The sequence below is a fragment of the Schistocerca cancellata genome, chromosome 2 (genome assembly GCF_023864275.1).
Source record: "Schistocerca cancellata isolate TAMUIC-IGC-003103 chromosome 2, iqSchCanc2.1, whole genome shotgun sequence".
NCBI lineage: Eukaryota > Metazoa > Arthropoda > Insecta > Orthoptera > Acrididae > Schistocerca > Schistocerca cancellata.
In genome coordinates, this window is record NC_064627.1 from 460838809 (window position 1) to 460862021 (window position 23213).

At 40.0% G+C, this 23213-nt stretch overlaps 1 protein-coding gene across 1 annotated transcript in view; it reads left to right on the forward strand.

Moving 5' to 3' along the window:
* LOC126161965 (CTP synthase) overlaps positions 1 to 23213 on the forward strand; it is an 83165-nt gene that overhangs the window by 35429 nt on the left and 24523 nt on the right. Inside the window, exons 7-9 of the mRNA XM_049918149.1 lie at positions 7729 to 7861; positions 9758 to 9846; positions 20429 to 20566. Coding sequence (XP_049774106.1) covers positions 7729 to 7861; positions 9758 to 9846; positions 20429 to 20566 — 360 coding nt within the window. The remainder of the gene's footprint in view (positions 1 to 7728; positions 7862 to 9757; positions 9847 to 20428; positions 20567 to 23213) is intronic.

Consider the following 23213-nt stretch of genomic DNA (forward strand, 5'->3'; position numbering starts at 1 on the left):
CAGAGCACAGTACAGAGCTGCATCACATCCATGTCACAACAGATGTTCAAAGTGGCCTCCATGGGATGCAGTGCGCACAAAGTACGTGTAATCGTACTTTGGCTTTCACAATGTTGGCAGGTCACTTGCCTGGAGCTTCCTTTAGGATTTGTATCAATATCCTGTAAAATCTGGTTTTCCAAATGTGGTGTAACACAGTCTGCCACCTCCATGTCCACACCCAAAAAGGGCTTGAAATGTTATGTGTTGTGGTTGGTGTCTGTGAGGATACTTGTTTTGGTATAGCCGTGCTGCCTCTCAACCATTTCCATCTGCTTGGCTGTACACAATCATCATCACGTCTTGTTCCTGACGTGAATACCGGACAATTCTTCTACTTGCAGTACAGTGCATCAACCACACAGCCTGCAACACAAAAGGTACACATGGCACACGGTCAGAGGAACTTTCATTTGTCAGTGGCATCTACCAAGGCAAAGATATATTTCTGGACACATGTTCATGGTACTTTTTCCCTCCATTTTCAGCCAGGCATCAGTCCCTGCAGTTTGTCAGTTTTATTACGTACATGAGGAAAATAACAAATGTTGTAACTGGTTTTCATCAGTTTATCATCAATCATCTGCTTAAGAAAAATCACATTTCACATCTTCACAATGCTTTGTCGGTTGCTTCTTGGCTATAGAGACAGACTGCGACTGACAATAAATGCAGCACACTTGGTGCAATGTCGTGAAGCTATGAAATATGGTCTTTCTTTCTTAGATGGTTGCCTGATGATTTGGTTGTTGAAAAAGGATACAAAATTTGTCACTTTAGCGATTCAGATTGTATTATAAGTAAAATAGTAATACGCAAGTGCTGTTCCTTCTTAAACAATGTGCCCAAAATTACAGAAATGTCACCCATAATAAGTATATTTTTACAAACTAATTAGGGTACAGATTCTTTCTATAAAGGCTAACGAGTTTTCATGTACCATTTATGCAGATCATATTTTGACAAACTGCAACATAAAATGTTTGATTTAAGAAATTTTAAGAACCATGAACTACTATCACCTTAGTTTGTACTTCAGTTTATATCAATTCCATCATGATGTTTGAGTTTGTCTCAACCATGTGCCTACAAATTTATGATTTTTTTGTTAACACTTTGTGTTCTGAGCTGTAACACTTAAGCATAAGCTAAGTAAAAAGACTGTTTTACACTATTTACAGTTATAGTAAATCAGAAAGTTAGTATAACAACAAAAGCATTAACGTGAATGAAAAATTTATAAATTTTAATTTTAAGTGGTGCATAATACCTTTTTCTCACATTAACATGTATTTCCATAAAGCAATTTTTATAACATTGTTTTGAAAAGAGGAAAAATTGAGCAAGTACATATGCAAAGAATTTATCAAAGTAGTGTTTAGCAATAAAGCATAAAGCATTTTTATGCACAGTAAATACAATTGAGAACCTTTCATGAAACAGTACTCTTCCTTTTATGACAAATTTTGAAGTACAGTAATTTATAAAGCATGACTTTGCAGTCATTATACTGCTAGCGTGTATCTTAGCATCACACTTTTTCCATCTGTTTCTTACCTCTCTGAGAGCATAGCACTCATTTCTGTGAACAAAACTATCTTCCATTTTGATAGTGTGCAGGTGAAAGATGAGAATTTGTGCTCTGTAACTTCCTCACATTGTTGGGGTTACACATTAGTTTAATAATAATTTTTTTTAGGAAGAAAGAAGCCTCCGCAGATGTACTGCTCACATCTAAACTTGTACTGCACTGTTAAGATTGTCCTGAAAATGCAGCACTATGTAAAATACCAATTTTGCTCATAATAAGCCCTCACCCTTGGTTTTATGGGCTCTTCAAGAGTTTTATCCAGGGGAATAATGCCAGTACTTACCTTTGGGTAACTTAGTCAGCCATACACTTCTAATTCACTGCAGAAAGTTATCTGAAAGTAAAACCATGTTGGATTAACGAGTGGAAGAAAATTAAAAGTATTTTGTTTTAAATATTCTCTACCTGAACTCTCTGAAATGTATTGTAGAAAAAAAAGGGGGGGTATAACCTTTAGCATTTTCATCACTGATAAAACTGCGCCTTGTCATTTTGGCACAAGTAAAAGTGTGCACTAGCCATAAGAAAGAGACTTCTTCAGAATGACCCCACACCATGTAAAGAACAATAATCTAGTTGAGGTTTCTATTGAGGTGCCCAGTTGCTTGGAAAGCATAATGATGTGCACAGGACTCAAAGGTAACATTGAGGAAATGTGCCTTCAAAACTGTGTGTGGCATACTTTAAGGCAGGCCCACTGCACCTGTATAATTTCAGGTGTCAAACACCAAGTGATAAAGGCTTGTATTAAACTTCAGTTCCCTCTAGGTTTTGTACATGAAGCTTTTCCATGTGCTACACACTCTGACCGCACTGAAGGGGTATCTGTTCTCTACCAAACAAAAGCGCTGGCAGGTCGATAGACACACAAACATACACACAAAATTCTAGCTTTCGCAACCAACGGTTGGTTGCCTCGTCAGGAAAGAGGGAAGGAGAGGGAAAGACAAAAGGATATGGGTTTTAAGGGAGAGGGTAAGGAGTCATTCCAATCCCGGGAGCAGAAAGACTTACCTTAGGGGGAAAAAAGGACAGGTATACACTCGCGCGCGCACACACACACATATCCATCCGCATATACACAGACACAAGCAGACACACACACACAGATAGGGAAACATTCCACGTGGGAAAAATATATTTAAAAAGAAAGATGATGAGACTTACCAAACAAAAGCGCTGGCTGGTAAGTCTCATCATCTTTCTTTTTATATATATATATATATATATATATATATATATATATATATATATATATATCTCTGGATCTAGCTACAGCTATATCTATCTATCTCTTCGTTCAATTACAGATTTTCTTTCATCATTACTTTTAAAGTATTTACGATCAGTGTCTTTTAAAATTCTTTGCATTGGTAAAGCACTTTCTTTGATGCCAATTTTCTCATGATTACGTGATGTCGGATACTCATCATTTGTATACATTTCAAATAGGGTATGCATTAAAAGTAGGTTGTTCCAGCTCGTGTGCCCACACGTGTTCAGTCGGGTGCTCCCGGGCACAGCTGACTGTGGGCCGTCTGTCGGCTTGGGCTGCAGTGCATGTGATGTTACTGGTCTGCTCTGGAAGTTGTGAGCAGGGGTAGCCAGGTGGCCAGCATATACCAGGGCAGTTCAATAAGTAATGCAACACATTTTTTTTCTCGGCCAATTTTGGTTGAAAAAACCGGAAATTTCTTGTGGAATATTTTCAAACATTCCCGCTTCGTCTCGTATAGTTTCATTGACTTCAGACAGGTGGCAGCGCTGTACGGAGCTGTTAAAGTGGCGTCTGTAACGGATGTGCGTTGCAAACAACGGGCAGTGATAGAGTTTCTTTTGGTGGAAAACCAGGGCATCTCAGATATTCATAGGCGCTTGCAGAATGTCTACGGTGATCTGGCAGTGGACAAAAGCACGGTGAGTCATTGGGCAAAGCGTGTGTCATCATCGCCGCAAGGTCAAGCAAGACTGTCTGATCTCCCGCGTGCGGGCCGGCCGTGCACAGCTGTGACTCCTGCAATGGCGGAGCGTGCGAACACACTCGTTCGAGATGATCGACGGATCACCATCAAACAACTCAGTGCTCAACTTGACATCTCTGTTGGTAGTGCTGTCACAATTGTTCACCAGTTGGGATATTCAAAGGTTTGTTCCCGCTGGGTCCCTCGTTGTCTAACCGAACACCATAAAGAGCAAAGGAGAACCATCTGTGCGGAATTGCTTGCTCGTCATGTGGCTGAGGGTGACAATTTCTTGTCAAAGATTGTTACAGGCGATGAAACATGGGTTCATCACTTCGAACCTGAAACAAAACGGCAATCAATGGAGTGGCGCCACACCCACTCCCCTACCAAGAAAAAGTTTAAAGCCATACCCTCAACCGGTAAAGTCATGGTTACAGTCTTCTGGGACGCTGAATGGGTTATTCTGTTCGTTGTCCTTCCCCATGGTCAAACGATCAACTCTGAAGTGTATTGTGCTACTCTTCAGAAATTGAAGAAACGACTTCAGCGTGTTCGTAGGCACAAAAATCTGAACGAACTTCTCCTTCTTCATGACAACGCAAGACCTCACACAAGTCTTCGCACCCGAGAGGAGCTCACAAAACTTCAGTGGACTGTTCTTCCTCATACACCCTACAGTCCCGATCTCGCACCGTCAGATTTCCATATGTTTGGCCCAATGAAGGACGCAATCCGTGGGAGGCACTACGCGGATGATGAAGTAGTTATTGATGCAGTACAACGTTGACTCCGACATCGACCAGTGGAATGGTACCGTGCAGGCATACAGGCCCTCATTTCAAGGTGGCATAAGGCCGTAGCATTGAATGAAGATTACGTTGAAAAATGGTGTTGTGTAGCTAAAAGATTGGGGAATAACCTGGTATATTTCAACGCTGAATAAAACAACCCCTGTTTCAGAAAAAAAGTGTGTTGCATTACTTATTGAACTGCCCTCGTACACAGAATACATGCATTAGAGCTGCATGGTGGTTAGCCTACCCAGCCTGCAACTGCCTTCGTGTGAGCTGATGGGTGCCCCGCAGTGCCCAGGCCTATGCATCGGTGTTGAAACAGGCTTCCTTAAACCCTCTTTGTTTTCAATCATCCAGTAGTGTTAAAGTTTTTCTTGTGATTAGAGTGCTATTCATGCAACATGAAAGTGAAGTACAGATTACGACTCAACATGCAGAGAAATCGTAGAGACGCAGATAGGCTAAACTTTGAAGCTATCAGATAAAAAAAGGCCTTCTTCCGAAACAGTTTGTTCTCTTATTGACACTACATGCGTCTGCTGTCAGTTGTTATGCTTTCAAAATATCAACTGATTCATGTTTAAAAAAGTTATAAACTTTTGACCTCCTCAGTTGCTTGATAAGTGCTTCACTTTTAGTCTCTTATTCTCCTGTATTATGTTACCTACAAAGCAGTGTTACCATGATTTACGGTACAGCCTTTGTTAATAATACATTGTGTTTTTGGACACATGACATTTTCATTGAGGCTTACAGGGTGTCCAGAGGCACTAAATCGCATTAAATCTGTAGTGTCCTGTTGCATACTCTTCATCTACTTCTACATCTACATCTACATGACTACTCTGCAATTCACATTTAAGTGCTTGGCAGAGGGTTCATCGAACCACAATCATACTATATCTCTACCATTCCACTCCCGAACAGCGCGCAGGAAAAACGAACACCTAAACCTTTCTGTTCGAGCTCTGATTTCTCTTATTTTATTTTGATGATCATTCCTACCTATGTAGGTTGGGCTCAACAAAATATTTTCGCATTCGGAAGAGAAAGTTGGTGACTGAAATTTCGCAAATAGATCTCGCTGCGACGAAAAACGTCTTTGCTTTAATGACTTCCATCCCAACTCGCGTATCATATGTGCCACACTCTCTCCCCTATTACGTGATAATACAAAACGAGCTGCCCTTTTTTGCACCCTTTCGATGTCCTCCGTCAATCCCACCTGGTAAGGATCCCACACTGCGCAGCAATATTCTAACAGAAGACGAACGAGTGTAGTGTAAGCTGTTTCTTTAGTGGACTTGTTGCATCTCCTAAGTGTCCTGCCAATGAAACGCAACCTTTGGTTCGCCTTTCCCACAATATTGTCGATGTGGTCTTTCCAACTGAAGTTGTTCGTAATTTTAACACCCAGGTACTTAGTTGAATTGACAGCCTTGAGAATTGTACTATTTATCAAGTAATCGAATTCCAACAGATTTCTTTTGGAACTCATGTGGATCACCTCACACTTTTCGTTATTTAGTGTCAACTGCCACCTGCCACACCATACAGCAATCTTTTCTAAATTGCTTTGCAACTGATACTGGTCTTCGGTTGACCTTACTAGACGGTAAATTACAGAATCATCTGCAAACAAGCTAAGAGAACTGCTCAGATTGTCACCCAGGTCATTTATATAGATCAGGAACAGCAGAGGTCCCAGGACGCTTCCCTGGGGAACACCTGATATCACTTCAGTTTTACTCGATGATTTGCCGTCTATTACTACGAACTTATGTCTGCTTTAATTTGTGCCAGGTATTGACTAACAGAAGAGGAGAAATAAAACTGTATTAAAGCGCTTCTGGATACAGCACAGATCCATGTCTGCTTAGTCTCCCAAAAGAGAATACTCAGGGTCTCAATTCCTCTGGAAAATGTGGTATTCTTGGGAATTAAGTTTTACCTGGAAAAATCAGGGAAATCACAAGGAACTTCAGGAATTCAAAAAAAATCTAGTATTGAAATTTAATTTTATGTCGAGTTTTATAAATCACAAACTTTAAAATACTTAATATTTTAAAGTGTGTTAATTATATGAATAATATTCAGTGTAAGTTATTGGTTGAAGTACATTGGTTAATCCCTTAATTACCATATCTCTCTCTCTCTCTCTCTCTCTCTCTCTCTCTCTCTCTCTCTCTCTCTCTCTCTCCAAATTGTGTTCCATAAAGTAATACTTTTTTATTATTGGAAAATCCTATAATGAATGACCACATAACATATAAACATATAAAACTGCTTTTAAAGCTCAAAATAATGAGCTACAACAATTTTGAAAATCACCAATAATAAAATCCTGAGTGTACTTGACTAAAATATCCTGAAACTTGAAGTCATTTTTTAGTTTGTGTGTAGCTGTGAAGTCTAACAATCCATTTCACAAGTTTCCTGTGAACACAAATCATGAAGGATCTGGCTGGAGCACAATGGATGTATTTATCTTGTGCCACTGGTGATAACTTGTCACTCATCTGACAGTCAGTCATCACTTTCTCTCTAATGAAGTAACATCACACTCTTCTTCATTTTCTGAGCTGCTAATTTCGGGGTCATTATAGTAATCCTCTTTACAAAGCACTGCCTAAACAACAATATAGGAGAGAGTCAGAAAGTGTGTGTTTTTTGTTTAGTTTACAAAGCTGCACACAGTAAATATGATATCTATTGGGAACCACCTCAACCAAAACACGACAGCCAAGCCACAAATCTCGTACCAGATACTATCTAGTGGTCGAACAGGTAACTATCAATGATGAAATGGATATAAGTGGGATACTGTTTTTTAAGTTTCCCGAGTATACTAAGGATCAAAATAATAAAAACAAGATAACACAGGGTTTTATGTTAAATGTTTTAACTACCGCTTGTGGCTAGTATGCGTCAACTGAGAGGAAAGAAAAGTCATTATTGCTGTATGCCGTCCACACTTGCTCACCATTAATTTGTAAGTATCTTCTGACACCATCTTCCTCCCCTACACCTGGAATTCTTAGGAATTTTTCTTTTTTTTCTGGTTTGAGCAGCCACACTGATACTTGTTAACACACACTTTCAGTTCATGGCAACTAATTTAAGTTGCAAGGGAGGTGATCAATACTAGAATGATAAAGTACACCTTGGAAGATCAAAGCTGTTGGTAGCATTATCAGGATATATACAAAAAAAGAATACATTTTGTGGGCAGAAAATTTCGTGTCGAAAATCTTTAGCTTTTGATAGGTATCTTATCCCAGGATGATACAGAATCTTCTTAAAGACTTATAATCAGACAATAAATCTTATTAACTTACAGGGTAGACACACTCCGTAAAGATGTAACAATTGCTCTTGTTGGCAAATACACGAAGTTGGAGGACTCTTATGCATCAGTAACTAAGGCCCTACAGCATGCAGCTGTTTGTGCTGGATATCATCTCAGAGTGAAAGTAAGTAAATTTTTGAAAATGAAATTTGTATGTAAGACTTTGGTATGAGAAAGCAACATTAAAATTTTGAATTTGATGGGAGAAAAATTAAATTCCACAGTTGCCTGAGTGAAGTTAATTTGTAAGGGCAAATGAAACTGCTGAGAAATGAATGAGTTAAAACCGTATTTATCTTGAAGATTTTGCCCTTTGGAAGCTAAATTTACTGGGGAAACAAAGAAACTTGTTAGAAAATTTATGGAATCAAATGCTAAATGCTTAGTCATGTATAGAATATGTAATATGTAGTTACAGTAAAAAGTTGAATCACAGAGATGTTATTTAAACACTTACGGGAGAGTGGTGACTTGTTATTGTGTAATATCCTGAAGTGAGGGGTCAAAAATATTTTTGGGGCTGGGCTGAAAAAAAAAAAATAAAAAAAGGGTTGTGTGGTGTAACAAGAAGATAAATGAAATATATGTGCTGGTAATAGATGAGTTTGAAGAAACCAGTTAGAACAAGACAGTGGCAATAAGAAAATTGGCAGAAAGCATAGAATTAACTAAGAACGATCAGTAATTAACACTGAAAATAAATGAAGTGCTGTGGAAAGAGAATGACCTGAAGACAGAGAATTATTGCCGAGTACATTGCCTATATCTAAGTAGAAATTAAAAAAAAAAAATTCTCTAATACTATATATGTATGGTTAAAAAGTAAACACACAGTTTAGTCCCATTACATAATGCATTTAATTGAGGATATAGTTTCACAATAGATATTCTGTTATTACTCTTGTGTAATAGTTTCTAAGCTTCATCAAATTCCTGGCAAACATTGTTATTTTAAGGAGATGGTGATGTACATCTTTTAAATGTGTTTGAATAATCACAATTTGACTATATATCTGTATGTCACTTTCTTGAAACTACAAATTTCATTCAAACAGCACCCCATTGTCAGGTATCTGTATGCTATGAAAAAGACTGTAATTCGGCACAGTGAGCATGTATAACATCAATAGCATAACCTGTACTTACAGAATAGGCTTGACACTTTTTGTGATACAACAGACTCATCTTTATGCTACATCCTGTTAACAAGTTGCATGATACAGAGTACTTTACTGCTGTGCACAATTTTGAAATGGATAATATTCTTATTAACATTGAGGAAGATGCAGAAGGTCATAAGTGGATGCATGTCCTGTAATTACAGTCTTTGTCCATTAATATAGGTAAATGTGACGAATGTTTTGTGGGTAATGATTATTGTTTTAGGTTTGAGATCATTGTGCATAATTATGGTCTTTTTGTGGCTTACAGATGCCAGAGGATGGTCTGTCGTTTGACTGAAAATGGTAGTTTTGATGATTTACCATAATGCCAAATAATGATTTTTCAAAAACAATGTTAAACTTCCCCACCCCATAAGAGTTTGTGTCACATGACGTCAGAATTTACTATCGTCTACCTGAGCTTTACTGAAACGGTGGATAAAAAGAATAGTACAATAGAGGATCATATCACTAAGATTTTGTTGGCTGTAAGCCGTATTAAACTTTTCAAAATGTGACTCATTACATATATTGTTCATAATGGCCAAGAGCTTATATGCATGTAACATAATCCAGTTTTGTAAATGGTGTTTTGGTTAATTTTGGACTTAATTAACATTGTAAATAAATATTACCCTTCATTTACCATTCATGCATTTTAATGAACTACTGAAGGAAGGAAATGAATGAAAGTGAAGTTGAATGCTTTTACCTGTGCTTTCGTAAATTTGTCGTCATTGTAATCATCATCATCAGTTATTGGCATCAAACATGACAATATAAAAATATTAGAAAATTGTAATTGCATTAATTTCTCTTTAAAGCATGAAATCATATTTTTGCAACTTCTTTTTCAGTACATTGAAGCGGCAAATTTAGAAGAAGCTACTAAAGCCAGTGAGCCAGCGAAGTATCATGAATCTTGGCACCAATTGTGTGAGAGCGAGTAAGTCCTTGCCTTAAAGAACAGTTCGGAACAGCATTAAGTATATAGTAAAATTACTGGAATGTGCTGTTTATTGGTCCTTTTGTGGTCTGTTAATTGAGACAGTATTATTTAATTTGAAAAGATTGTTTTACATTGAATAATTGTTCTAATAAACAGAGTATATATTGTTGCAAACAATATTTGGGAGGATGGGGCAGGGGATACTGAACTTCATACTTACCTCAGATTACCTTTATCAGGAGCATGTTAAGTATTTCCTTGTAACCACCCAGGCATAAGGAAAAGTGCACTTTAATTTTCAGCATAGGAATTTAGTGCATGTAATGTTACTACTCTGTCCAGTCATATTAATGTAACCACCTGTCAAAAGCCTGAATAACCACTTTTTGCAGTATGGGCTGCTGTGAGACATGCAGGAAGAGTGTCAGTGAGGTTCTGGAAGGTACTGACAGGGTTGTGATGTCATGCTGACGCCAGTGTCGTGGCCATTTGCACCAGGTTTCTCAGTTGGTCCATGGCGCTATGGCATTTTCGAGGTGGTCCCACAGATTCCCAATTGGGTTTAAATATGGGGAGTATGGTAAACTCATGCTGGTACTCTTCGAACCACGTGCATGCGCTGTGAGCTGTGTGTTATTTTGCATTGTCCTGCTGGTAGATGCCATTGTGTTGAGGAAGCACAAACTGCATGTGGAGTCCGCCGCTCGTGGTCTCGCGGTAGCGTTCTCGCTTCCCGAGCACGGGGTCCCGGGTTCGATTCCCGGCGGGGTCAGGGATTTTCACCTGCCTCGAGATGACTGGGTGTTTGTGTTGTCCTCATCATTTCATCATCATCCAGGAAATTGGCGAAATTGGACTGAGCAAAGATTGGGTAATTGCACGGGCGCTGATAACCACGCAGTTGAGCGCCCCACAAACCAAACATCATCATCATCATCATCTGCATGTGGATAGGTTCATTCGTGTGTTGATCCATTGTGCCTTCGAGAATGATGAGATCACTCATATAATGCCACGAAAACATTTCCCAGATCATAACACTCGCTCCTCTGACCTGGACCCTTCTGACAATTGTTGCAGAGTGTTTGCTTCCAGATGTTTCATGCCAGACATGCCAACTGCCATCATGTGATTAATCTGAAAAAGCCACCTACCACCCATCAGTGGATGTCAAGTTACGGCTTTGACATGCAAATTCTAGGCTTGGTTGCTGATGAACAGCAGCCAGAAAGGGTGCGTGAACCAGGTGCCTGCTGCAGAGGCCAATATGCAGCAACTGTTGCTGGATGTTTGTTGAAGAGACATTGTTGGTGGCCTCTTGGTTAATATGGGTGGTCAGTTGCTCAACTGGTGCATGTCTATTTGTCCATACACATTTTCGCATCTATTGTCACCCATCATCTATTGCCTGTGGTGCACAATAGTTGCCTTGGTAACGGTTTTTGGTAGTGCCATTTTGCCATGCACGGTATACTTTAATGACAGCAGCATGCAAACAGATTACAAACTTGGCTGTTTCAGAAATATTTCCAACCGTGGTCTGAAAACCAGTGGTCATGCCCTTCTGGACATAAGATAAATTGCTCCAATTCTGCATTGTGACAATGACTGCAGTGTTCACCCCACCCCCACCTCCCTCTCCCTTCTACCTCATCCCAGACACACTTTATATACTCTCCAATACTGCTGCTGCCACCTACCATCCGCGAGTAGTTGTTGAACGTTTACGTCCAACACAGGTGATGGTTTCATTAATGTAACTGGACTGTTGGAGTATAAGTTTAGCATATCTTGTTATTTAATGTTTGTATAGATCTTTGCTAGTTGGCCAGAGAAAGGTCTGATTTTATTTTTCAGTTTTTATGTTTATTCTGTAAAAAGTACGTACATATGCATAAAAAGAGTGAGGCAACTATAGTCTGATTAAAATTCCTTGTTAGTTGACACTTCACACATTGAAGCTGGTTTACTCCAATCAGAGTGCTCGTCGTCATGCTTGAACTGTTCAACATAGCCAGACTGTGACAACAAATTTTCAGTTCACTTTCAGCTGGCCTATTTCATCAGACATGCTAACCACGCCAGAAACAACATAGACACAATGACTGTAACATTTCATACACAGCCTAGCCAAACTGCTGGATCCTTCCGCACAATATGTGATTTGGTGTTCATATATTCAATTATCATCATTACAGAGATCGGCCTACAGTAGATCAGCTTCACACACCATTGTGTGAGGCCAAATATTTTGAAGGTACCTAATTGTAATTGCAACTGGTTTTTCTTCCTATCATTCTTTTTTTCATTTGGAATATGTTTGTCGCCTGTAACTTGTAACAAGGGCCAACCAGGGTGCTTAGCAGTTGGTAGCGCATGTAGCGAGTGGAGGATAACTAATGAAAGCTAGAAACTACAGTTCTCTCTTAGTGCTGAAACTGACATTTTTGTGGCTCGAGTTTGCTGGTAGAGAACATCTTTAATCACTGTGAATGAAGTTAGTGTGAATAATAGCTGCAACAGGTTGTTGACTGTCAATTCCTGGATACGCTGCACATCAGGAGATTGTGGTTAGGCTAGGACACAAGTGTAAATTCAGGGCTACAAGACACGTCTGCCTCAATTCCCTCATTGGTCACTAAAAATCAGCTGTGAGCAGAGCACCTAGCTTTACCCTCATAGCTGATCACAGTGGCTTCAAACGTTATTCCATATTGTATGTAACGGCACTTTAGCACTGACCCCGCTGTGTTTGAATGTCACCTTTAACCAGGCAGCAGCTGATGATGTGGCAACATTGTAACGGCAAGTGACAGATGTCAACTACCAAGTAATGTTAATCAGATTACAGTAACTGTGTTAACGAATGGGTCTTGTATTGATTGTTCCCATTGTTGTTACCAATAATTCTATCGCTGATTTCTCTAAGGCAAGAGGAAGTGCTGCCAAATGTGAATGGTAGGAAGTAGGCTGTGTGCTTGCCCACTTACGTTTTCAGTGCACATACATTAAAAGTTGAACTATTTCATGTATTTCCACACAGCAGAATTTATTGCAGTTGGCTGATTGGAAGTGTCTCCAAGAAGCTTTACAAAAATAATCTATCTGCTTGTGAAAGTAATGATACGAATATAATAGAGGGAAACATTCCATGTGGGAAAAATATATCTAAAAACAATGATGATGTGACTTACCAAACGAAAGCGCTGACACGTCGATAGACACACAAACATACACACAAAATTCTAGCTTTTGCAACCAACGGTTGGTTCGTTAGGAAAGAGGGAAGGAGAGGGAAAGACAAAAGGATGTGGGTTTTAAGGGAGAGGGTAAGGAGTCATTCCAATCCCGGGAGCGGAAAGACTTACCTTAGGGGGAATAAAGGAAGGGTATACACTCGCACGCTCGCGCGCGTGCGCACACACACACGCACATCCATCCACACATTACAGACACAAGCAGACATATAAAGAGGCAAAGTGTTTTGGCTATGTGTGGATGGATGTGTGTGTGTGTGTGTGCGCGAGTGTATACCCGTCCTTTTTCCCCCTAAGGTAAGTCTTTCGCTCCCGGGATTGGAATGACTCCTTACCCTCTCCCTTAAAACCCAAATCCTTTCGTCTTTCCCTCTCCTTCGCTCTTTCCTGATGAAGCAACCGTTGGTTGCGAAAGCTAGAATTTTGTGTGTATGTTTGTGTTTGTTTGTGTGTCTATCGATGTGCCAGCACTTTCGTTTGGTAAGTCACATCATCTTTGTTTTTAGATATATGTTTGTGAAAGTATTTAGAAATGCCAACCACTATAAAAACTACATAAAAGACTGCTTAATTTATTTGATACTTCATGTCAGTAAAATAATTTAAGTGCTATGCCATTTTTGTTGAGCTGGGTTGGCACAGATTTTTAATTAAATTCAAATATACATCAGTATTACTGTCAAAAAGTGGTAAATTTAGAATTTCATAGAGCTTAAAAAGGCAGACATTTCATAATGATGAAGAACAGTATTGAAGACTAAACCATCCATAATTTCGTAATAAGGTTTCTGAAAGAACCAACTTTGAAAAATTTTTCTTTCAGTCCAGTGTTGGAAATTAATAATGGAAGTAGCTAAGGTAAGAACTCACTTTATTGCTGAGGCTTTGAGTGATTGATTGGTACATAAACAAGACCAAAACTGTGGCTAAGCTTCCAGATACTTCCTTTCTGCCCCCTCCCCCGCCCCCCCTCTCCCCACACAACCCGCACAACAATAAGATGGGAGGGAGAGACAGAAAACGTGTGGAATAAGAGAGTGGGCTTAACTACCGAACTGTAGCATCTCAGTGAACGGCCAACTCCATCACTAGATGGGCAAGCATCACGCTCTTCAGCACAGTTTGAACACACTGTGAACACAAAATATTTCACTTGAGTGGCTGCTTCACAACTCATATCATTTGCATCCTTGCCACAAACATCAGCTGTTCTGAATTACAGAGATGGGAAATATACTTGCAACCAAAAGGTATTGTTACCTTATGGTGATATCTTTTTCCCTCGTGCAATCTTTGAGTAGCAGAGTCAAATAGTGGCTAGCACGCTGAATGATTGTTGCAGCTGGAGTGCCAGATACAATAAAACGGTCTGGAAGTATACGAATAGTCAGAATGTTGAAGTGTTTGTATTTATATTGTGATAAAGAGCAAGTTATATTATTATAAATAGTGTTTTGATGCAAGTGCTGCACGTGAAGAATTATTTAATTCCTTCTAATGATTGGTATATTTTCTGACTTTGTGTTTATTATACTGGTGTTTATTGTTCCCTCAACAATTAAAGCCTTAAAAGTGCTTGCCATGACCAGGCAATTCTTGGTGAGGAACAAAGTTGGGAGGATAAACTGAGAGAGCCGTTAAAATTGGCATCATAAAAGTGCTGGGGGCATGTGCCTACAACAGGCGAGTGGATCCCCATTATGTGGAGGGGAAAGTGTTGCAGGCCACACAGCTGGAATGGGGCAGTGTTTAACAAATGGTGAACTGAATAAATGAATTGTTTTCACATGATTTAAACGATGGAAGAAACATGCGATTGTGATTGAGCAGCCTTCAGCATCAAAGAGGAGGAAACAACAGCAGCAGCAGCAACAGTTAAAGACTACAAGAAGTAAGTTCATAGGAAACAAAATTGCAGTTTTACTAAGAAGTATTGGTATAAAACGTTTGATTGAAACTGTATTATTTTTGGATTGTGAAATACAGGTGTCGATCCAGAGGGAACTTTGTTCAGCTGTGTTAGAACTGTAGTTTAGGTGTTTATTCAAATTGTTGAGGGTGAACTATTATGAAACTACTCATTGTGGCTGAAACAAGCAAGAAGTGCAGTGAACTCAGTTTTGAAGAATGGTGGCAGAAATTTTGGCAAGAATGGGAATACAAAGAGAAGAAAGAGAAGGAAAGGCAATGGATAAGAAAAGATTTATAAAACTAAAAGGCAGCATCGTAGGTAAGAAAAGAGGAATAAACTATAGAACAACAATGGAGAAAATTTAAAAAAGAATGTAGATCATTTTTGTGGCCATCATCTCACGAATTTGGAAAAGAGTCAGACAAGAGGATTTAGAAGCTGATGATTAAGTAGGAACTCCGAAATTGGACCCAGGCTTATGAAAAAAAGACCAAACTGAAGCAACTACAGGTACGAGTGAAAAAAAATCGGAGTGAATACCGATCTAGGCAAAGTAAAGGGCCAAAAGAAAAGAGCAATGTACAGCCAGTGGATAAAAGTGTAGCTAAAATACAAGGATAAAGGTATATTATGGAGAGTTTAGTAGCATCATGTTTGTATGTTTTGCATGTTAGAAGCAGATGGAATGACTGAACACCAAGTGGAGGTTAACTATAGGGAATATGCCATGAAGATGTGGAAGGGTGAAAGGGAGCAGATGATTACATCTAAAAAGAAAATGATAGAGAATATGTAAGCATTTATATGAAGGGCAGCAGGCAGATTCCATGTTTTTAGATTTCTAGAAAGCGTTTGACATGGTGCTCCACTGCAGACTGTTAACGAAGGTACAAGCATGTGGAATATGTGAATGGCTCGAAAATTTCTTAAGTAATAGAACCTACTATGTTGTTCTCGGCGGCGAGTGTTCATCAGACGAGATGATGATGGTGTCTGGAGTGCTCCAAGGAAATACGATAAGACCACTTATTCTCTATGCACATAAGGACTGATTTTGTTCTCTATATACATAAATGAGCTGACAGATAGGGTGAGCAGCAATCTGCCACTCTTGGCTGACGGTGTTGTTGTGTGTGGGAATTGAGTGACTGTAGGAAGATTCTAGATAACTGCCATTATTTCTAATTGTTGTGAAGAAGAGCAACTTTCTTTAAGTGTAGAAAAATGTAAGTTTGTGCAGATGAGTAAGAAAAACATTCTTATATGTATGATGTTCAGTTGCAGCATTGGTAGTGTGCTGCTTAATATTGTCACATCAGTGAAATGTGTAGTGTAATGTTACAAAACGATATGAAGTGGAAAGAGCAGGTAAGGTAGTAGTAGGGAAGATCGTCAACTTTGATTGGGAGAAATGATGGGCAAACGTACCAGTAACAAATCCAGCAGTGAACTGCTTTGACGTGTTCCTATAACCTGACGTAGTGGAGGTCTTAAGCACTTGAACACTACTCAAGAATGTTTCTTATGTAAAGGAGACTGAGTGTAGAACTCTAGTGGAACCCTTTGAGTATTGCTCAAGTGTTTAGGACACCCACTAGGTCAGATTACACGAAGACACCAAAGCATTTCACTGGCAGGCTGCTAGATTTGTTACCAGTAGGTTTGCTCATAATGCAACTGTTATGAAGGTGCTTCACGAACTCAAATCGAAATCCATGGAGAGAAAACCAATCTTCTTTTCAGAATACAGTATTAAGAAAATTTAAAGAACCAGCATTTGAAGCTGAGTGCAGAATGTTTCTACTGCAGCCAGTATACATTTTGCGTAAGGACCATGAACATAAGAGATATTAGGGCTTCTGTGGAGGCATATAGAGTAATTTTTTCCTTGCTCCAGTTACACATGGAATAAGAAAGTAAATGACTAATAGTAGTGCAAGGTACCCTCTACCAAACACCATACGGTGGCTTGCGAAGTATGTGTGTTGAAATAGATATACTTCTGTATGTTAGAAGAAGACTGTGGGGAGCAGGCACAAATAGATTATGCAACATACTGCAGTTTGATACAGCATCTTCAAGAGGAAGATAACCTTATTAAAGACGAGGAAACTGCCCAGAATATCACAGAAAAGTTACCAAAACTGAAGCAAACTGACCAAAATACCATTAAAGGAAAGTGCACAGAGAAAGGGTACGGTGAAGAAAGGAGGAGAAATCATGGATGAGACAGGAAAACCATATGAGACAGAGGACTCAAAACTGTTTTTAGAGACAGAGGACTCAAAACTGTTTTTAGAGACAGAGGACTCAAAACTGTTTTTAGAGACAGAGGACTCAAAACTGTTTTTAGAGACAGAGGACTCAAAACTGTTTTTAGAGACAGAGGACTCAAAACTGTTTTTAAAACATCATGTATGCCTTGAAAAAAAGAGAGGAACATATTTTACAGAGATTAATGGATTGGCAGAAAGGACAGACTGCGAGCCCCATTATGTTGTAGCAACAGCTAGAATACTGAATACAGATGTGTTCATAAAGATTTTAAAAGTGTGCATGACTGTGTTACGAGAGGTCACTTAGGCCCAGTTTGTTTCACTTCAAGTTGACAACACATCAAAACCAACAGAAGATCCAGAGGGCACTGCAGAGGCACTCCCTTCCCCTCAGCAGCAAGCTCAGCCAAGTCCACAAGGCAACACTGTGCAGGTGCAGGGGCAAGTCTCCTGACTGACTGCAGAAGCCACAGGTGGGGTCAGCTGGGCATGTCTCTGCACATGTGGGGAATGCCACTACCAACAGCTCTCAGGTCAAGCACAACGAGAGGTAACGGCAACCTCCAACACTCGTGTCATGCTAACAGCTGCTATTTGTGACTACATGGGCTACCTCATGAGAGTCCTGTGACCTGCCCATCTTGGTATCTTAACTGAAAAAGCCAAAATTATAAAAACCTAAAATAAGAAGAACCAAAATCAAACAACAAAGGAAATGAGAGAGTATTAGCAAAATCATAAACCATGAACAGGGTCGTGTTAGTACGAGGGTTGCCCAGTAAATAATGCCCCATATTTTTTTTTCTCCGAAATAAAAAATATTAGAAATGTGACACTTTAGGTGCGAGTTATTTGAAGTTTCCCGCGTGTGTACGCAAAGTTTCAATTTCCTCCGACAGAGAGCGGTGGTGTAGGAATGTTCTAAAATGGCGTCTGCAGGTGACATCCGTTATAAACAACGTGCAGTGATTGAATTTCTCGTAGCAGAGGAAGAAATCGTGGGCAATATTCATAAACGCTTGTGCAAAGTCTACGGAACATCTGCAGTCGATAGGAGTACTGTTGGTCGCTGGGCACAGAGGGTGAAAGCATCAGAGGGCGGTGCTGCGGAGCTCCGAGATTTGCCGCGGTCGGGAAGGCCTCCCACGGCTGTCACACCTGACATGTTGCAGCGGGCTGATGTTCTCATTCGACGGGATCGACGCATTACGACTCGACAATTGGCACTGGAGTTGTCAGTAAGCAAAGGAAGTGTGGATGTGATTATCAATCAGCTTGGATACTCAAAAGTGTGTGCAAGATGGGTTCCTCGGTGTCTTACTGTCGATCGCAAATCCCAAAGAAAAGACATTTCTTTCGATTTGTTGCGACGCTTTCACGTTGACGGGGAGGCCTTTTTGTCACGGATTGTGACAGGTGATGAAACTTGGGTGCATCATTTTGAGCCCGAAACAAAAAGACAATCGATGGAATGGCGTCATGCTTATTCTCCACAGAAGAAAAAATTCAAAACAGTTCCTTCAGCCGGAAAAGTCATGATGACTGTGTTTTGGGATTGCGAGGGCGTAATTCTCATTGATGTGATGCCAAAAGGCAGTACCATTAATTCAGAGGCTTATGTCAAAACATTAGACAAACTTAAGCAGCGCTTCCGGCGCCTTGGGCGTCATGTTAACCCACAGGATGTTTTGATTCAGCATGATAACGCTCGTCCTCACACAAGTTTGAGGACTTGTGAACACATCGCGAAACTGGGTTGGATAGTGTTACCCCATCCACCCTACAGCCCCGATTTGGCTCCTTCAGACTTTCACTTGTTTGGGCCAATGAAGAATTTCATTTGTGGAAGACGTTTTGCCGATGACGAAGAAGTGATTCACGAAGTGACAACCTGGCTCCGTAGGCAGAGTACAGATTTTTACCGGCAGGGAATACACGCTCTTGTGTCTCGCTGGAAAAAGGCCGTCGAACTTGAAGGAGATTATGTGGAAAAATAAAGCAAGTAGACAAAACATCAGTCTTTCACATATGTAAATTTGATTGTTGTGGAATAAATACTTCTGGAGAAAAAAAATATGGGGCATTATTTACTGGGCAACCCTCGTACTATGCAATTAGAGCTGTCTGTGACAATACTAGTGTAAAGTGCTTGTGAAAGAAGTTAATTTATAATACTTGTCTATGATTCTAATTTTATTATCTGCAGGAGGTAACCTTGCCTTATGGTATATTATCTTTGCTTTGTTGTAATCTTGGAGTAGTAGTAGAGTAGTGGCTAGCTTGTTGAATGGTTATTGTGATTGGAGTGCAAACATATAATGGAATAATTTGCAAGTACACAGACAGCCAGAGTGCTAAAGGATTTGTATTCATGTTGAAAAAAAAGGACAAGGTGCAGTGTAATAAATAGTGTTTTGATACAGTTTCTGTGTGTGAAGAATTATTTAATTCCTCCTGAAGATCTGTCTGTCTTTATGCTTATCTGATAGATATTCACTCTTTCCCACTCTGATTATAGCCTTGTACAACACATCCTTTGGCCCTCCAAACCTCCTGGCCTTAATCTCTCTAGTCCGAACCAGCTGCTAGCTCCATCCATGTTGAAAAGGTTCTTGTTTGATTCATTCTACACTTAAATCATCCTTCTGACAGTATCCCTCATCCTCTACCTCAGCACTCTCCTCATCATTGTGTGTGGTGTGCAATCTCCCCCCCCCCCCCCTGCCCCTGTGTCGCAGGGAGTTTACTGGTGCTGCATTCCTTTCCTGTGCATGAGCTGCCTCACTCTCTCCACTGTCAGCCATCCCTACCTTCAACCTTCCCTCCGTCCTTCGTGTCTCCTTCCCCTCGTTGCCCACTCCACATGAAACCACCTCTCATCATTTTCAGTCTTGTTTATATGCCTGACAGTCACTCCACATCTCAGTTATAGAGTGAGGTTTTACCTTAGCTTCTTCGATTGCATATATTCATAGAAGGATTTGCCATTACAATCTTCGGAATAAAAAAAATGTTCACTCTCATATTGACAGGTACGTAAACTCAGTGCATTTTGTTTCTGACATGTATCTTCCAATTTACAGTAATGATGATAAGATTATAAGTTTGAAAAACTATCTGTGCATGATTTTCAGTGGTGTGATAGTGCCTGGAGGTTTTGGCAAACGTGGAATGGAAGGCAAGATTGCAGCGTGTAAGTGGTGTCGTGAAAGTGCAAAACCTTTCCTTGGCATCTGCTTGGGCCTGCAGGCAGCAGTCATTGAATTTGCAAGGTACCATGTTTTCTTTTTTTTTCTTTGTTGTAGTCTTTATGTATCTGTTTAGCATTCTCTTTGTGTTATGGAACATATACTACTTCCAATTTCTTGGAGAAGTACCCAAGACCTTTAGTATGCATTTAGTATCTTTTTCGTTTTGTCTACTGTTTAGGTTGGTATCCTACCAATATTCAAAGTACAGGGTGTCTGTAATTAAAGTTCCAGTTTCAAAACAATGTAGACGGAGAATCAATCCTCGCAATGTGGTCAAATTTTAATTACTAGCATATTATTGATGTAGGTGGAAATGCAATGAAACAAAAAAAAAACTGAACAAAAAATTTACTAGTAGATGGCACTGCTAGTGTCTTAATGTAAATAGGTTTGGCTACAAATGGCAGATGGCTATGGTTTGAGTTTCCACATTACACTAACTGTATTTTTCAGTGTGTCTGATAGTACAATTTCTGCAGTCGGCAACTGTGGCACTGTTGGTTTGGTAAGCCCATCCCATGTGGTTGTACCACGTCGGTCAGGAAAAATTGGTTTTTAATTGTCCTGAGGCCAAAAACTGCCTAAAAGCAAAATTACATCACTTTCTGATTGTTGTGAGAATGATGCAAGACATTCTCAACATGCTGTCCACCGTTTTCTGCCAGAAGTTGAAATCGAGAAACGACATGTTCTACAACAGATCGGAGGGTCTCGGGGATCACATTCAGAATGCATTGCACAGAGCGCATCTCCAGTTGAGCTATGTTCGTAAGTGGAGGCATGAACACACATTTCAGACAGTTCCATAGCCAGAAGCCACACAGATTAAGATCAGGTTAACTGGATGACTAGGCTGTAGAGAAATGATGGCTGATATTCTAACATTTGTGAAATGCCACTTCACTGGCTGTGCAATGTGTGGAGTAGTGCCATCATGCATTGGTGTGCATAAGACTCTCATAGTGTTAACTGGTTGTGGTACAGGTAACAGGACCCACAGAACTGATCTATTCGAAACACTACATCCCTATGAAAATCAATGCCGTCAACTTGCACCACACAGTGACCTTCGCAGAAGAAGTGGTACCGGTTGATGAGCATGTGGATTTTCCATTGCCCATGTTCTACAATTCTGCATGTTGACATGTTGTTGGAGATGGAAATGGACTTTGTTTGTCCACAGAATATTCCATGGCCAGTCATTGTCCATTTCCAAGTGAGCAAGAAATTCCAAAGTGTGTGTTTTTCTTGCTGCCAGGTCAACAGAAAGCAACGTCTGAACATTGCTAATTTTGTGTGGATAGCAATGCAGGACATTCCATGCATAGTGCTCACCGGCATGTCCTATGTTCAGGCAATTCCCCATGCACTACATGTTTCCAAACTACCACTCAAGCCCTCTTGCAATGCTGTGGCCACATCTTCCACAGACGTCAGATCAACTGCTTTAGTCCCTCTGCCACATTGCACTTCAAAAGAAGCTGTCTTTACAAATTTTGATATTTTCTACAGACTATAAGACATCAGACGAATGCCTTTTTACATGCACTTGATGTCTGGAACTTCTACTGGGCCACTAGTGCACAGTCACTTCCCTTCTAAAAGAGCTTTAGAGTGTGTGTTGAATAATGTGCTCGGTAGATGCAAAATCGGCAGGGCATGTGTGCAGAGGGCGGTAACAGTGAGATGGCAGGCAGGCAGTTTATGGGAAATGCTGAGCACTGGAGGGAAAGTACCATTTTAAACTGAAGCCTACATTCACATCTTTTGTAAATATTAAGTGGAGCCCGTACACACCTATATTTGCTTGATGACCATTCAAATGGATCCACAGTCACCTATGCTTTGGCTCGTATCTAAAATGAGTTCCGCTGAAAATATAATAACAGTAGCTATTTATTTTCGCGTGCCTTGATAACCATTTATAACTTTCAGAGAAGTGTCGTGAGTCATGAATTTTGAGTAAAACCTAGATTTCTCTTGTGGGCATGTTAGAATTTGCTACTTCCCCCAAAACACAGTGGAGTTTACACAGTGTCACCTCACTAATATATTGATCAGAACACAATTGCAAGAGAATTCTGAAACATTGATGTATTAAGCTTATTAAGTGAGGACCTGAGGACAAGGTAGATCAACAACCGATGAAAAAGCGCATCCTCGGTACAAAAATAAATGTGTAATTCCTTCACTTATGTTGTTTCAATACCCACAGCATTTCTCATTTCCCAAGCTATTGATGGTTCTTAAAACTACATTCTTTCATCAAAAAAGTTTGTAGTTGGTGGAATAACAGAGTAGATAATGACGCTCCACATAATAACCACCGAGCGAGGTGGCGCAGTGGTAGCACACTGGACTCGCATTCGGGAGGACGATGGTTCAATCCTGCATCCGGCCATCCTGATTTAGGTTTTCCGTGATTTCCCTAAATAGCTCCCGTCAAATGCCGGGATGGTTCCTTTGAAAGGGCATGGCCGACTTCCTTCCCTAATCCGATGAGACCGATGACCTCGCTGTTCGGTCTCTTCCCGTAAACAATCCAATCCAACCAATCCATAATAACCATATAATGAAATACTTTTCTCTTTGCATGCTATCATTTGCCAAAATCATGTTTCAGTATCTCATTTCATTCATGAAATACGAGGAATGTTATGGATATTTC